This window comes from Zonotrichia leucophrys, unplaced genomic scaffold, assembly GCF_028769735.1.
Source record: "Zonotrichia leucophrys gambelii isolate GWCS_2022_RI unplaced genomic scaffold, RI_Zleu_2.0 Scaffold_48_389894, whole genome shotgun sequence".
NCBI classification, from domain to species: domain Eukaryota; kingdom Metazoa; phylum Chordata; class Aves; order Passeriformes; family Passerellidae; genus Zonotrichia; species Zonotrichia leucophrys.
In genome coordinates this window covers 267,509-281,732 of record NW_026992253.1, presented here as the reverse complement: position 1 = coordinate 281,732, position 14,224 = coordinate 267,509, and the positions used below count along the sequence as shown (strand labels likewise).

General features: G+C 61.4%; 2 protein-coding genes across 2 annotated transcripts in view; both read left to right on the top strand.

Moving 5' to 3' along the window:
• Nucleotides 1-11,660, top strand: part of DNM2 (dynamin 2) — a 39,573-nt gene extending 27,913 nt beyond the window's left edge. Inside the window, 7 exon segments of the mRNA XM_064737273.1 lie at nucleotides 365-478; nucleotides 2,978-3,087; nucleotides 3,223-3,334; nucleotides 5,475-5,639; nucleotides 6,852-7,084; nucleotides 8,512-8,781; nucleotides 9,838-11,660. Of these exon segments, the coding sequence (XP_064593343.1) occupies nucleotides 365-478; nucleotides 2,978-3,087; nucleotides 3,223-3,334; nucleotides 5,475-5,639; nucleotides 6,852-7,084; nucleotides 8,512-8,781; nucleotides 9,838-9,904 (1,071 nt within the window). The 3' untranslated portion in view covers nucleotides 9,905-11,660.
• A 1,037-nt stretch (nucleotides 11,661-12,697) lies between these two features.
• LOC135460469 (uncharacterized) lies at nucleotides 12,698-14,043 on the top strand. The gene is made up of 3 exons (XM_064737320.1): nucleotides 12,698-13,273; nucleotides 13,356-13,411; nucleotides 13,524-14,043. The coding sequence occupies exons 1-3, from the start codon at nucleotides 12,790-12,792 to the stop codon at nucleotides 13,587-13,589; spliced, it is 606 nt and encodes a 201-aa protein (XP_064593390.1). The 5' UTR covers nucleotides 12,698-12,789; the 3' UTR covers nucleotides 13,590-14,043.
• Nucleotides 14,044-14,224: the final 181 nt, after the last annotated feature.

The window sequence follows — 14,224 nt, the reverse complement described above, 5'->3', positions numbered from 1 at the left end:
GGGATTGCTGTGGGATAATTGGGCTCCAGCTGTGGATCCAGCTGTGGGATCGCTGTGGGATCTGGCTGTGGGCTCCAGCTGTGGCTCTGGGATAACCGGGCTCCAGCTGTGGATCCAGCTGTGGGATCGCTGTGGGATCCAGCTGTGGGATAACCGGGCTCCAGCTGTGGATCCAGCTGTGGGATGCTGTGGCTGCTGGGAGCTTGCTCTGGGATAACCGGCTCCAGCTGTGGGTCCAGCTGTGGGATCACTGTGGGATCGCTGTGGGATAACCGGCTCCAGCTGCTGGAAATCCAGCTGTGGCTCCAGCTGTGGCTCCAGCTGTGACCGCTCCGTCCCTCCCCGCCCCGCCCCGGGGCCGCAGGTGATCCGCCGGGGCTGGCTCACCATCAACAACATCAGCATCATGAAGGGCGGCTCCAAGGAGTACTGGTTCGTGCTCACGGCCGAGTCGCTCTCCTGGTACAAGGACGAGGAGGTACGGGCACAAAAACGGGGGAAATCGGGGATTTTGGGGGGCAAAATGGGGAAAATCTGGGATTTTGAGGGGGTGAAACGGGGAAAATCTGGGGATTCCTCAGGGTTTCCCCTGGAGGGTCCAGGGCAGCTCCAGCCCCTCCCTGGAGGTTTTGGCTTTCCCACCCTTCCCTTCCCTCCCCTGCTGCTCCCACCGGGCTCTGGGGGGCTCTGGGGGGCTCCGGGGGGCTCCGGGGGGCTCTGGAGGGGCCGCAGCCCACACAGGCTCAGGGAAGGACACACGGACACAGCGCAGTTTATTCTTTCCCGGGAGTCTCCAGGCTGGGTTTGCAGAGCCCATCCCGCGTTTCCTTTGTTCCTGCGGCCTCTTGCAGGGAAAGGCAAAGCCCCGCAGCCCCCCCGGACCCCCTGGACCCCCCCAAATTCCCCCCCGAGCCCTCGGAGGCCTCTCCAGGGGAAGGAATGGATGGGAAGGAATGGATGAATGAGGCTCTGTCTGTGCTGGTCCCGCCTGAGCGATCCCGGACCCCCAAAACCCCAAAAACGGGATACAGACAGGGCACAGACCCCGATCCCCAAAATCCCGGGATACAGACAGGGCACAGACCCTGATCCCCAAAATCCCAGGATACAGACAGGGCACAGACCCTGATCCCCAAAATCTGGGATTCAGACAGGGCACAGACCCTGATCCCCAAAATCCCAGGATACAGACAGGCACAGACCCCGATCCCCAAAATCTGGGATTCAGACAGGGCACAGACCCCGATCCCCAAAAACGGGATTCAGACAGGGCACAGACCCCGACCCCCAAAAATGGGATACAGACAGGGCACAGACCCCGATCCCCAAAATTGGGGATACAGACAGGGCACAGACCCGACCCCAAAATCCAGGGATACAGACAGGGCACAGACCCTGACCCCAAAAATTGGGGATACAGACAGGGCACAGACCCCGATCCCCAAAATCCCAGGGATTCAGACAGGGCACAGACCCCAATCCCCAAAATCCAGGATACGACAGGGCACAGACCCCGATCCCCAAAAATCTGGGATACAGACAGGGCACAGACCCCGACCCCCAAAATCCTGGGGATACAGACAGGGCACAGACCCTGATCCCCAAAATCCCAGGGATACAGACAGGGCACAGACCCCGATCCCCAAAATCCCAGGGATACAGACAGGGCACAGACCCCGATCCCCAAAATCCCGGGATACCGACAGGGAAATCCCAGTGAAAATCTTCGGGATGGGCCGGGAAAGGCCGGGAAGGGAAAGGAGCAGTTCCCAGGAAGGGGCAATTCCCAAAAAGGGGCAATTCCCAGGAAAGATTTCAGGCTAAGGGGCGATTTCCAGGAAGGGGGTGATTCCCAAAAAAGGGGCAATTCCTGGGAAGGGAAAGGGGCAATTCCCCAGGAAAGATTCCCAGAAAGGAGCGATTCCCAGGAAAGATTCCCGGGAAGGAAAAGGGGCAATTCCCAGGAAATAGGGCAATTCCCAAAAAGGTGGAATTCCCAGGAAAGGAGCGATTTCAGGGAAGGGAAAGGAGGAATTCCCAGGAAAAGGGGGTGATTCCCAAAAAAGGGGGAATTCCCAGGAAAAGGGGGTGATTCCCAAAAAAAGGGGGAATTCCTGGGAAAAGGGGGTGATTCCCAAAAAAGGTGGAATTCCCAGGAAAGGAGCGATTCCAGGGAAGGGAAAGGAGGAATTCCCAGGAAAAGGGGGGTGATTCCCAAAAAAGGGGGAATTCCTGGGAAAGGAGAGATTCCCAAAAAGGGGCAATTGCCAGGAAAGGAGCGATTCCCAATTCCCCCTTACCTGGGCCAGCCCAGCGTCCGGCGCCGCCCGCGCCGGCGTAACCAATGTGCAGACTACTGTACATCCCTTCCCACTGAACAGGTAGTCTGAACACTGGGCACGCCGGCCCGGCTCTCCCATCCATCCATCCATCCCATTTTGGGGGTCCTGCCCCCTCCCCTCGGGGGTTCTGGGCTGGTTTTGGGGGGGGGTCCCATCCCCGGCCGTCCTTTGTGTGCTCCTGACGTGGCAGCGAATCTGGAGCGGCTCTGTGGGTTTGTCAGGAAATGGTGTGGGGAGGGGGCCGGGCCCGGGTTCGTGGCCTCTCCACAAAGGCCAACGTCACTTTTTGGGACCATCTGGAGACAGAAGTGGAGCTGGAGCTGCTCGTAAGCGGTTCCAGATGTGGCCGTGGCGGCGGGGCCCCGGCTGGAAGCGGCTCCCGGGCCCCTCCGGCCGCGTTCCCGCGGAGCTGGGCTGGAGCCGGGTGGGCTCTGGGGGTGCAGCCCCATCCCCGATCCCAGAGCAGCCCCCACGGGGGTCCCTGAGCCCTCCCAGAGCGATTCCCCAGCCCAGGCCCCACGGGAGGAGCCGTTTCCAGCGGGAGTTTGGGGTCTGCAGTTCCCAAAGCTGGGTTTGCTCCCCCTCCTTGGCCCTTGGGGTGCTGATCCCCGCTTCCCTCTCGTCCCCTTTCCCAGGAGAAGGAGAAGAAGTACATGCTGCCTTTGGACAACCTGAAAATCAGGGATGTGGAGAAGGGATTCATGTCCACCAAACACATCTTTGCCATCTTCAACACGGAGCAGAGGTGGGGGCTGCTCCTCCCCTCCCTGTGCTCAGGGATTGCCCTTCCCTCGCTCTGGGCTCCTGTGGGGGATTCTCCAGCATTGCCCCCGGGGTTCCTCGGGGGTCTGGGGCTCCCCTGACCCCAAACCCCCCGCAGGAACGTGTACAAGGACCTGCGGCAGATCGAGCTGGCCTGCGACTCGCAGGAGGACGTGGACAGCTGGAAAGCCTCCTTCCTGCGGGCAGGGGTCTATCCTGAGAAGGACCAGGTGGGTGTGGGCCCTGCGGGGCTGGGGGCAGCCTGGGGTCCCTGGGGCAGCCTGGGGTCCCTGGAGATGGAGGGGGGGATCCCCAGGGTGCTACTGGAGATGGAGGGGGGGATCCCCAGGGTGCTACTGGAGATGGAGGGTGGGATCCCCAGGGTGCTACTGGAGATGGAGGGGGGGATCCCCAGGGTGCTACTGGGGGGATCCCCAGGGTGCTCCTGGAGATGGAGGGGGGGATCCCCAGGGTGCTACTGGAGATGGAGGGTGGGATCCCTGGAGATGGAGGGTGGGGTCCCCAGGGTGCTACTGGAGATGGAGGGGGGGATCCCTGCAGATGGAGGGTGGGATCCCCAGGGTGCTACTGGGGGGATCCCAGTGGCTCCAGGCTGTGGAATGACCCCAGGATGGGAACAGGGCCAGGAACAGGTTCTGGAATAACCCCAAAGATGGGAACAGGCTGTGGAATGACCCCAGGAATGGGAATGGGGCTCTGGAATAACCCCGAAGGTGGGACTGGGGCTGGGAACAGGTTCTGGAATGATCCCAAAGGTGGGGATGGGGTTCTGGAATTACCCAAGGATAGGAAGGGAGCTGGGAACAGACTCTGGAATGACCCCAGGATGGGAATGGGGCTGGGAATGGGCTCTGGAATTACCCCAAGGATGGGAATGGGGCTCTGGAATGACCCCAGGATGGGAATGGGGTTCTGGAATAACTCCAAAGGTGGCAATGGGGCTGGGAATTGGCTCTGGAATGACCCCAGGATGGGAATGGGGTTCTGGAATGACCCCAAAGGTGGCAATGGGGCTGGGAATTGGCTCTGGAATGATCCCAAGGATAGGAATGGGGCTCTGGAATGATCCCAAAGGTGGGAATGGGGTTCTGGAATGACCCCAAAGGTGGGGATGGGGCTCTGGAATGACCCCAAGGATAGGAAGGGGGCTGGGAACAGGCTCTGGAATGACCCCAGGATGGGAATGGGGCTCTGGAATGACCCCAAAGGTGGCAATGGGGCTGGGAATTGGCTCTGGAATGACCCCAGGATGGGAACAGACTCTGGAATGACCCCAAAGGTGGCAATGGGGCTGGGAATTGGCTCTGGAATGACCCCAGGATGGGAATGGGGCTCTGGAATAACCCCAAAGATGGGAATGGGGCTCTGGAATGACCCCAAGGATAGGAATGGGGCTGGGAACAGACTCTGGAATGACCCCAGGATGGGAATGGGGCTCTGGAATAACCCCAAAGATGGGAATGGGGCTCTGGAATGACCCCAAGGATAGGAATGGGGTTCTGGAATAACCCCAAAGGGGGATGGGGCTGGGAACGGGCTCCGGAATGACCCCAAAGGTGGGGATGGGGCTGGGAATTGGCTCTGGAATGACCCCAGGGTGGGAACAGGTTCTGGAATGACCCCGAAGGTGGCAGTGGGGCTGGGAATTGGCTCTGGAATGATCCCAAGGATAGGAATGGGGCTCTGGAATAACCCCAAAGGTGGGACTGGGAACAGGTTCTGGAATGACCCCAAAGGTGGGGATGGGGCTCCGGAATGACCCCAAGGATAGGAATGGGGCTGGGAACAGACTCTGGAATGACCCCAGGATGGGAATGGGGCTCTGGAATGACCCCAAAGGTGGCAGTGGGGCTGGGAATTGGCTCTGGAATGACCCCAGGATGGGAATGGGGCTCTGGAATGACCCCAAAGGTGGCAATGGGGCTGGGAATTGGCTCTGGAATGACCCCAGGATGGGAATGGGGTTCTGGAATGACCCCAAAGGTGGCAGTGGGGCTGGGAACAGGCTCTGGAATGACCCCAAAGGTGGCAATGGGGCTGGGAATTGGCTCTGGAATGACCCCAAAGGTGGGAATGGGGCTCTGGAATGACCCCAAGGGTAGGAATGGGGCTGGGAATTGGCTCTGGAATGACCCCAGGAATGGGAATGGGGCTCTGGAATTGGCTCTGGAATGACCCCAGGATGGGAATGGGGTTCTGGAATAACCCCAAAGATGGGAATGGGGCTGGGAACGGGCTCTGGAATGACCCCAAAGGTGGCAGTGGAGCCAGGCAAACCCTCCTGGGGTGGGGGGACCCCTCCTGCCCCCCCCCCCCACCCCCAGGGCTGACCCTGCCCTTCCTCTGCAGACGGAGAGCGAGGACGGCGCCCAGGAGAACACCTTCTCCATGGACCCGCAGCTGGAGAGGCAGGTGGAGACCATCCGCAACCTCGTGGACTCCTACGTGGGGATCATCAACAAATCCATCCGGGACCTCATGCCAAAGACCATCATGCACCTCATGATCAACAATGTGAGGGGGAAAAGGGGATGGGGGCAGGGAAAAGGGGATGGGAGCAGGGAAAAGGGGATGGGGAGGGAGGAGAAGGGGATGGGAGAGGGGAAAAGGGGATGGGGAGGGGGAGAAGGGGATGGGAGCAGGGAAAAGGGGATGGGAGCGGGGAAAAGGGGATGGGAGCAGGGAAAAGGGGATGGGGAGGGGGGAAAAGGGGATGGGAGCAGGGAAAAGGGGATGGGAGCAGGGAAAAGGGGATGGGGAGGGGGGAAAAGGGGATGGGGAGCAGGGAAAAGGGGATGGGGAGGAGGGAAAAGGGGATGGGGAGCAGGGAAAAGGGGATGGGAGCAGGGAAAAGGGGATGGGAGCAGGGAAAAGGGGATGGGAGCGGGGAAAAGGGATGGGAGCAGGGAAAAGGGGATGGGAGCGGGGAAAAGGGGATGGGGAGGGGGGAGAAAGGGGATGGGAGGGGAAAAGGGGATGGGGAGGGGAGAAGGGGATGGGGAGGGGGGAAAAGGGGATGGGAGCAGGGAAAAGGGGATGGGAGCAGGGAAAAGGGGATGGGAGGGGGAGAAGGGATGGGAGGGGAAAAGGGGATGGGAGCAGGAAAAGGGGATGGGAGCAGGGAAAAAGGGGATGGGGAGGGGGAAAAGGGGATGGGAGCAGGGAAAAAGGGGATGGGGAGGGGAAAAGGGGATGGGAGCAGGGAAAAGGGGATGGGGGAGGGGAGGAAAAGGGGATGGGGGGGGGAAAGGGGATGGGAGAGGGGGAAAAGGGGATGGGGAGGAGGAGAAAGGGGATGGGAGGGGAAAAGGGGATGGGGAGGGGGAAAAGGGGATGGGAGGGGGGAAAAGGGGATGGGGAGCAGGGAAAAGGGGATGGGGAGCGGGGAAAAGGGGATGGGAGCAGGGAAAAGGGGATGGGAGCAGGGAGAAGGGGATGGGAGAGGGGAAAAGGGGATGGAGACCATGGAAAAGAGTCTGGAGAGCTGTGGAAGCACCCCAATGTGCCCCAATTCCCCCAAACAAGGCACAGGGTGTGGTGTCCCCTCCTTGAGGAGCTGCCTCAGAGCTGTGCAGGGGCACTCAGGGACAGGGACCAGGACCCACCCCAAACATCCCAAAACCTCCAACTTGCACCCCAATGTGCCCCAATTCCCCCAAACCAGAGCGCTCCAACCCCCTCAGCAGCCCAGCCCATCCCATCCCATCCCTTCCCCGGTGTCCCCAGACCAAGGATTTCATCCACTCGGAGCTGCTGGCCTTCCTGTACTCGTCGTCGGACCAGGGCAGCCTGATGGAGGAGTCGGCGGAGCAGGCGCAGCGCCGGGACGAGATGCTGCGCATGTACCACGCGCTCAAGGAGGCGCTGGCCATCATCGGCGACATCAGCACCAGCACCGTGTCCACGCCCGTGCCCCCGCCCGTGGACGACACCTGGCTGCAGCCCGCGGCCGGCCACAGGTGGGGCTGGGCACGGGGGGTCCCGGGGGGGTTTGGGGTGTTCCCCAGAGGGATGGAGGGTGTTTTCAGTGGGATTGGGGTATTGGCAGAGGTGATGCTTAAGGTGTTCCCAGGGGGTTTTAGGTGTTCCCAGTGGGATTCCAGAATGATTGATGGTGTTCCCATGGATGTCAGGGTGTTCCTGGTAGGGGTTGGGTCATTCCAGCCCATGTCCGTCCCCGGTGACCGTTCCTATCCCACTGACCGATCCCAGCCCCACCATGTCCATCCCACTGACCAATCCCACCCCACTGACCGTTTTCCATCCCATGTCCACCCCACTGACCGTTCCCATCCCATGTCCATCCCAATGACCATTCCCACCCCGTGTCCATCCACCCCACTGACCATTCCCATCCCGTGTCCGTCCCACTGACCAATCCCACCCCACTGACCGTTCCCACCCCGTGTCCATCCACCCCACTGACCGTTCCCATCCCGTGTCCATCCCACTGACCATTCCCATCCCGTGTCCATCCATCCCACTGACCGTTCCCATCCCGTGTCCACCCCACTGACCATTCCCATCCCATGTCCATCCCACTGACTATTCCCATCCCATGTCCACCCCACTGACCATTCCCATCCCGTGTCCATCCATCCCACTGACCAATCCCACCCCACTGACCGTTCCCATCCCATGTCCATCCACCCCACTGACCGTTCCCATCCCATGTCCATCCCACTGACCATTCCCATCCCATGTCCATCCATCCCACTGACCAATCCCACCCCACTGACCATTCCCATCCCATGTCCACCCATCCCACTGACCATTCCCATCCCATGTCCACCCCACTGACCATTCCCATCCCGTGTCCATCCATCCCACTGACCATTCCCACCCCACTGACCGTTCCCATCCCGTGCCCACCCCACTGACCAATCCCACCCACTGACCATTCCCATCCCATATCCACCCCACTGACCATTCCCATCCCATGTCCATCCCACTGACCGTTCCCATCCCGTGTCCATCCATCCCACTGACCAATCCCACCCCACTGACCGTTCCCATCCCGTGTCCATCCCACTGACCATTCCCATCCCATGTCCATCCCACTGACCAATCCCACCCCACTGACCGTTCCCATCCCATGTCCACCCCACTGACCATTCCCATCCCATGTCCACCCCACTGACCGTTCCCATCCCGTGTCCATCCATCCCACTGACCAATCCCACCCCACTGACCGTTCCCATCCCGTGTCCATCCCACTGACCATTCCCATCCCATGTCCATCCCAATGACCAATCCCACCCCACTGACCATTCCCATCCCGTGTCCATCCCACTGACCGTTCCCATCCCGTGTCCATCCACCCCACTGACCGTTCCCACCCCGTGTCCACCCCACATAACCAGTTACACCCCGGTTCCGTTTGCAGCCCGCCCCCGCAGCGCCGGCCGCCCTCGGCCCTGCTGCCCCCCGGCCGCCCCCCGTCCCTGCGCGCCCCGGCCCCGGGGCCGCCGCTGCTGCCGCTGCCCGGGGGGGCCCCGCCCGGGCCGGCCCCGCCCGCCTTCGCCGCGCCCCCCATCCCGTCCCGCCTCGGCCCCTTCGCCGCCGCCGCTGCCGCCAGCGACCCCTTCGCGGCCCCGCCCCAGATCCCCGCCCGGCCCGCGCGCATCCCGCCCGGCATCCCGCCCGGCGTGCCCAGGTGGGACCGTGCTGGGAGTGCACTGCGGGACGCTGGGGAGGGCTGGGAGACACTGGGGAGGGCTGGGAGACACTGGGATTGCACTGAGCCATTGGGGAGGGCTGGGAGACACTGGGATCCATTGGGGAGGGTTGGGATCCATTGGGATTGCACTGGGATCCATTGGGGAGGGCTGGGATCCATTGGGATTGCACTGGGATCCATTGGGGAGGGCTGGGAGACACTGGGATCCATTGGGGAGGGCTGGGAGACACTGGGATTGCACTGGGATTGCGCTGGGAGACACTGGGATTGCACTGGGATCCATTGGGGAGGGTTGGGATCCATTGGGATTACACTGGGATCCATTGGGGAGGGCTGGGAGACACTGGGATTGCACTGGAATTGCACTGGGATTGTGCTGGGATTGCACTGGGATCCATTGGGGAGGGCTGGGAGACACTGGGATCCACTGGGATTGTGCTGGGATTGCACTGGGATCCATTGGGGAGGGTTGGGATCCATTGGGATTACACTGGGATCCATTAGGGAGGGCTGGGAGACACTGGGATTGCACTGGGATCCATTGGGACTACACTGGGATTGCACTGGGATCCACTGGGGAGGGCTGGGAGACACTGGGATTGCACTGGGATTGTGCTGGGATCCATTGGGAGGGCCGGGATCCACTGGGATCCATTGGGGAGGGCTGGGAGACACTGGGATTGCACTGGGATTGCACTGGGATACACTGGGGATGGTTGGGATCCATTGGGATTACACTGGGATCCATTAGGGAGGGCTGGGATACACTGGGATTGCACTGGGATCCATTAAGGAGGGGTGGGATCCACTGGGATCCATTGGGATTGCACTGGGATTGCACTGGGGAGGGCTGGGAACCACTGGGGTCCATTGGGAGCAACTGGGATCCATTGTGGAGGGCTGGGATCCTCTGAGATCTGGGGGTGGGCTGGGACCCGCTGGAATCTCACCAGGTTCTACTGGAATCCATTGGGTCTCCCTGGGACCCCCCAGGACCCCCCCGGTCCCTCAGCCCCCCCCGTTCCCCCACAGGAGGCCCCCGGCGGCCCCGAGCCGCCCGACCATCATCCGCCCTGCCGAGCCCTCCCTGCTGGATTAACCCGGGACCCGCGGGCTCCTCACCCTGCCCCGCGCCACCAACAGCGCCCCGCAACGGGAGGAACGGGCAAAAACGGGGGAGAAACGGGAAAAACGGGGAAAAAACAACCCAGAGCCAGCCCGCAGCCATCCTGGGGCTGATCCTGGATCCCATCCCGGGCTGATCCCAAATCCTGGGGCTGATCCTGGATCCCATCCCAGGGTGATCTCAGATCCTGGGGCTGATCCTGGATCCCATCCCAGGGTGATCTCAGATCCTGGGGCTGATCCTGGATCCCATCCCAGGGTGATCTCAGATCCTGGGCTGTTCCTGGATCCCATCCCAGGGTGATCCCAAATCCTGGGCTGATCCTGGATCCCATCCCAGGGTGATCTCAGATCCTGGGGTGATCCCTGGGGTGATCCCGGATTCCTTCCCGGGGTGATCTCAGATCCTGGGGCTGATCCCAGATCGCATCCCTGGCTGATCCTGGGGTGTTCCCACAGTGATCCCAGATCCTGGGGTGATCCCAGGGCTGTTCCTGGATCCCATCCCGGGCTGATCTCAGATCCTGGGGCTGATCCTGGATCCTGGGGTGATCCCGGATCCGTTCCTGGGGTGATCTCAGATCCTGGGGTGATCCCAGGGCTGATCCTGGATCCCATCCCAGGGTGATCCCAGATCCTGGGGCTGATCCTGGGGTGTTCCCACAGTGATCCCAGATCCTGGGGCTGATCCCAGATCCTGGGGTGATCTCAGATCCTGGGGCTGATCCCAGATCCCATCCCAGGCTGATCCCAAATCCTGGGGCTGATCCCAGATCCCATCCCAGGCTGATCCCAGATCCTGGGGCTGATCCTGGATCCCATCCCGGGCTGATCCCCCCGTTCCCGTCCCGTCGGGGGCAGCTCCGGGCAGGTCCCTGCAGCTGATCCTGGCAGCTCCGGGGCCCCCCCGGTGTTTTTTTGGGATTTTGGGAACTTTGCACTTTGTGAGAATTCCCGAGGGGGGAGGGAGGGCCCGGCCCCGCCTCTGCCTTCCTCCCCCCTCCTCCTCCTCCTCCTCCTCCTCTGTTCCCGAATTCCGGGGATTTTGCCCCAAACTCACCCGCGGCTCCCCCTCCGCCCCCTCCCAGGGATTTGGGGTTTCTTGGTTGTTTTTTTTTTTTTTTTTGGTTTTTGGGGTTTTTTTAAAGAATTGGGGTTTTTGAGCAAGGGAAAACACTGGAATTCCCAGAGCACCGATCCCAATTCCCTGAGAACCTCAGGAATTTCATCCCGGGATTACCCGGGAGAGGAGGAGGAGGAGGAGGGGGAGGGGGAGGAAGCTGCGGCCCCCCGGGGTGGGGGAGGGGGCTTTGCTCTGGAAGCTTCTCCCCCTCCCCCGCCCCGTTCCCGATCCCGCTCCGCCGGGAGCCGAGGTTGTAAATATTTTTACAGACTTGTATTAATTGTATAAAAAAAAAAACCCATAAAAAAAAAAGAGGGGAAAAAGAAAAAAAAAAAAAACACAAAAAACAAACCAGGAAAAAAAAAAAAAAAAGGAACAAATGGCGGCCCAGCAATAATGTGGATTTTTCCGACCCCCCCCCGGCCCCGGTGCCTTAACGACCCCCCGGCTCGGGGGGGCCAATTAATCCATTAACGAGCCGGGGGCGGTTTTGGGGGGGCGGCTCCGGCCCCCCCCGGGGGTCCCCCCGAAGTGCCTCCGCTCCGCGTCCCATTAATGAACTAAAAACCGGCAAAAAAATCCGAATAAAGGGAAAAAAAATCCAAAACCGAGTGAGGTGTGGAATTCCGGGCGGCGGGGGGTTGATGGGGTGCTGCCCCCGTTCCCACAGGATCCAGCCCGGTCCCGCTCCCGTTCCCGGGGGGAATTCCGTGCGGAACGGATAAAAACCGGTTAAATAATCCCAAACTTAATTTGAGTGCGTCGGGACGGGGGAGCCGCGGGACCCACCCCGAGCACCGGGACTGGATCCGGGGGGATCCACCCCAGTCCCGGGCGGGATTCACGGCAGCGAACCCCGGGAATCGGCGAAATTTGGGACGGAAATCCCGCCGGGATCCGCCATGGGCGCCGCCATCGCCGCGCAACGCCCCTCAGGAAGGACCCCCCGTGGGGCTGCCTACGGCGGTGCCTGAGGCGGGAGGTGACCCAAGGACCCCGCCTGAGAGCGATCCCGGTGGAGGATCCCGCTGACAGATCCCGGTGGAGGATCCTGCTGGCGGATCCGGTGGAGGATCCCGGTGGAGGATCCCGGTGGCTCCCGCAGTCGCCGATCCCGGAGTTTTTCAGGCGCCGTCGGGGCTGCCCGAGACGCGGGGTCCTCTCCTTCCCCCTCCGCTCTCATTGGCTGATCCTTCCCTGCCTTCCTGAGCTCTGATTGGCCAGCGTGAATTTGGGCCCACCCCCTCCTCAGCACGCGGGGTTAGCGCCCCCTAGCAGAACTGGAATGCGCCGCGCGAGGCCTGGGGGCAATTTGGTGCAGATTTGGGGAATTGGGGGCAGATTTGGAGGGTCTTGAGGCAGATTTTGGGGTTCAAGGTCAGCTTTTGGGGTCCCTGGGGCAGATTTGGGGGTCCAGGCTCCCCTCTTCCATCCATTCCTTTTTAAGATCACTACAATTTTGGGTGCCAACCGCAGAAATCTGTTCCCAGCCTGGAGCAGCTGCACTTCCCTGCCCCCCCAAAGCTTGAAGGTTTGGTTGCAAAAAATAAATAAATAAATAGTGCAAAGAACCACAAAAACCCCACATCCTGCGGCTCAGCAGACACTTCCCTACTGCACCCCGAGCAGTTCCCAGTTCCCACGGCTCTTCTTGGCCCTTCCCGGCTCTTCCTGGTTGATCTCGGCACTTCCCAGATGATCCCTCAGTCCTGATGATCTCATAGAGCAGGAGGAGGATGAAGATGGCGATGAATTTGGCATTTCTGCCTCTCCTGGCTGCGGTCTTGACCCTGTGCTCGAGCCAGATGGGTAACGATCCTGGTCAGAATTCCCGCCAGAATTCCGGCGAGGATTCCCACCAGAATTCCCCCCAGGATTCCTTCTGGGATGTCGGAGCTTTCCCCTGGATCTCCCCTCGGGGTTCCCACCGTGGTTCCGGTACCCCGAGGCTCCTCCCGGCACCGGTGCTGCTCCGGCTGCCCCCCAAGCACAAACCCTTCCGGATGCGCTGCCTGGCCCCACCAGGCTTCTCCATTGGCAGCTTCGAGCTCCTCCAGGAAATCTCAGGGATCTTTGTACAGAATATTGTCGTCATTACCAACCAGGGCTGGGCCGATTTTCCCCTGTCCAGAGCTGCTGTCTGCTTCCGCTGCCGGTACCAGAGCCACAACGGCAGCACGTGGCTGGAGTCGGAGCTGAGCCCTGCCATCGGGAGCTCTGGTGGGTGCAGGGAAACGCGGGGGGATCCCCATCCCGCATCCCAGGGCTGGCCTGGAGCTGAAGCTGCTGGTTTTCTCCCCAGATTTGGGCGATGCTGAGTGTCAGCCCGCATCACTACTGCCAGGACCTCACAGAACGGTACGGGTGCCCCCTCTGGTTCATCCTTGTCCCAGTGCCAGATCCTGGTTCTGGATCCTGTACTGGATCCCGGTACCTGATCCCAGTGATCCCCTCTGTATCTCCCTTCCAGATCCTTCCTGGCTCCTCCCAGTGTTGGTCGTTGGGCTGCTGCTGCTGCTGGGGGCTGTGGTCATAATCTGGCGATGTTGGAGGGGGTCTCGGAACCCCTGGGGGGCTCAGTGCCCAGGAGGAGCTCCTGAAAGGCAGATGCGGAGAGTCCTGCCCTGCTGCCCTGCTGCCCTGCTGCCCTGCTAAGGCCGGACCCTCCACGCCAGCACCAGGACTCCGTGACCCCAGATCCCCAAATCCACCCGGACCCTTCAATCGCACCTCGGAGCCCCCACAGTCTACACCCCCGCACCTCCTGTTCCAGCAGAACTTCCCTTGGTCCCCGCGCGACGCCGCTATTCCCATGAGGGGTCCCCGGGTCCCAGTTGTCCCTCTCACCTTCCCGGTGAGGACACGGAGCCGGGAGCGCATCCCGGTGTCCCAGATCCGGTCACCGGGAGCCCTCCTGGCGGACCCTCCGCCCCCTCTTGGTCCTGCCTGGGCTCCAGCACATTGTCTTAAATAAAGCTGTTGCATTGCCGGTGTCGCAGTGTCTTGTTCCCATTCCCGGTGTCCCGGTGTCCCGTTCCCATTCCCGGTCTCCCATTCACAGTGTCCTGCTCCCATTCCCGGTGTCCCGTTCCCGTTCTCATTCCCGGTGCCCTCCCATCCGCCAGGGGGCGCCACCCTCCCCTTCCCGCCGCCGGGATTTGGGGGCGTGGC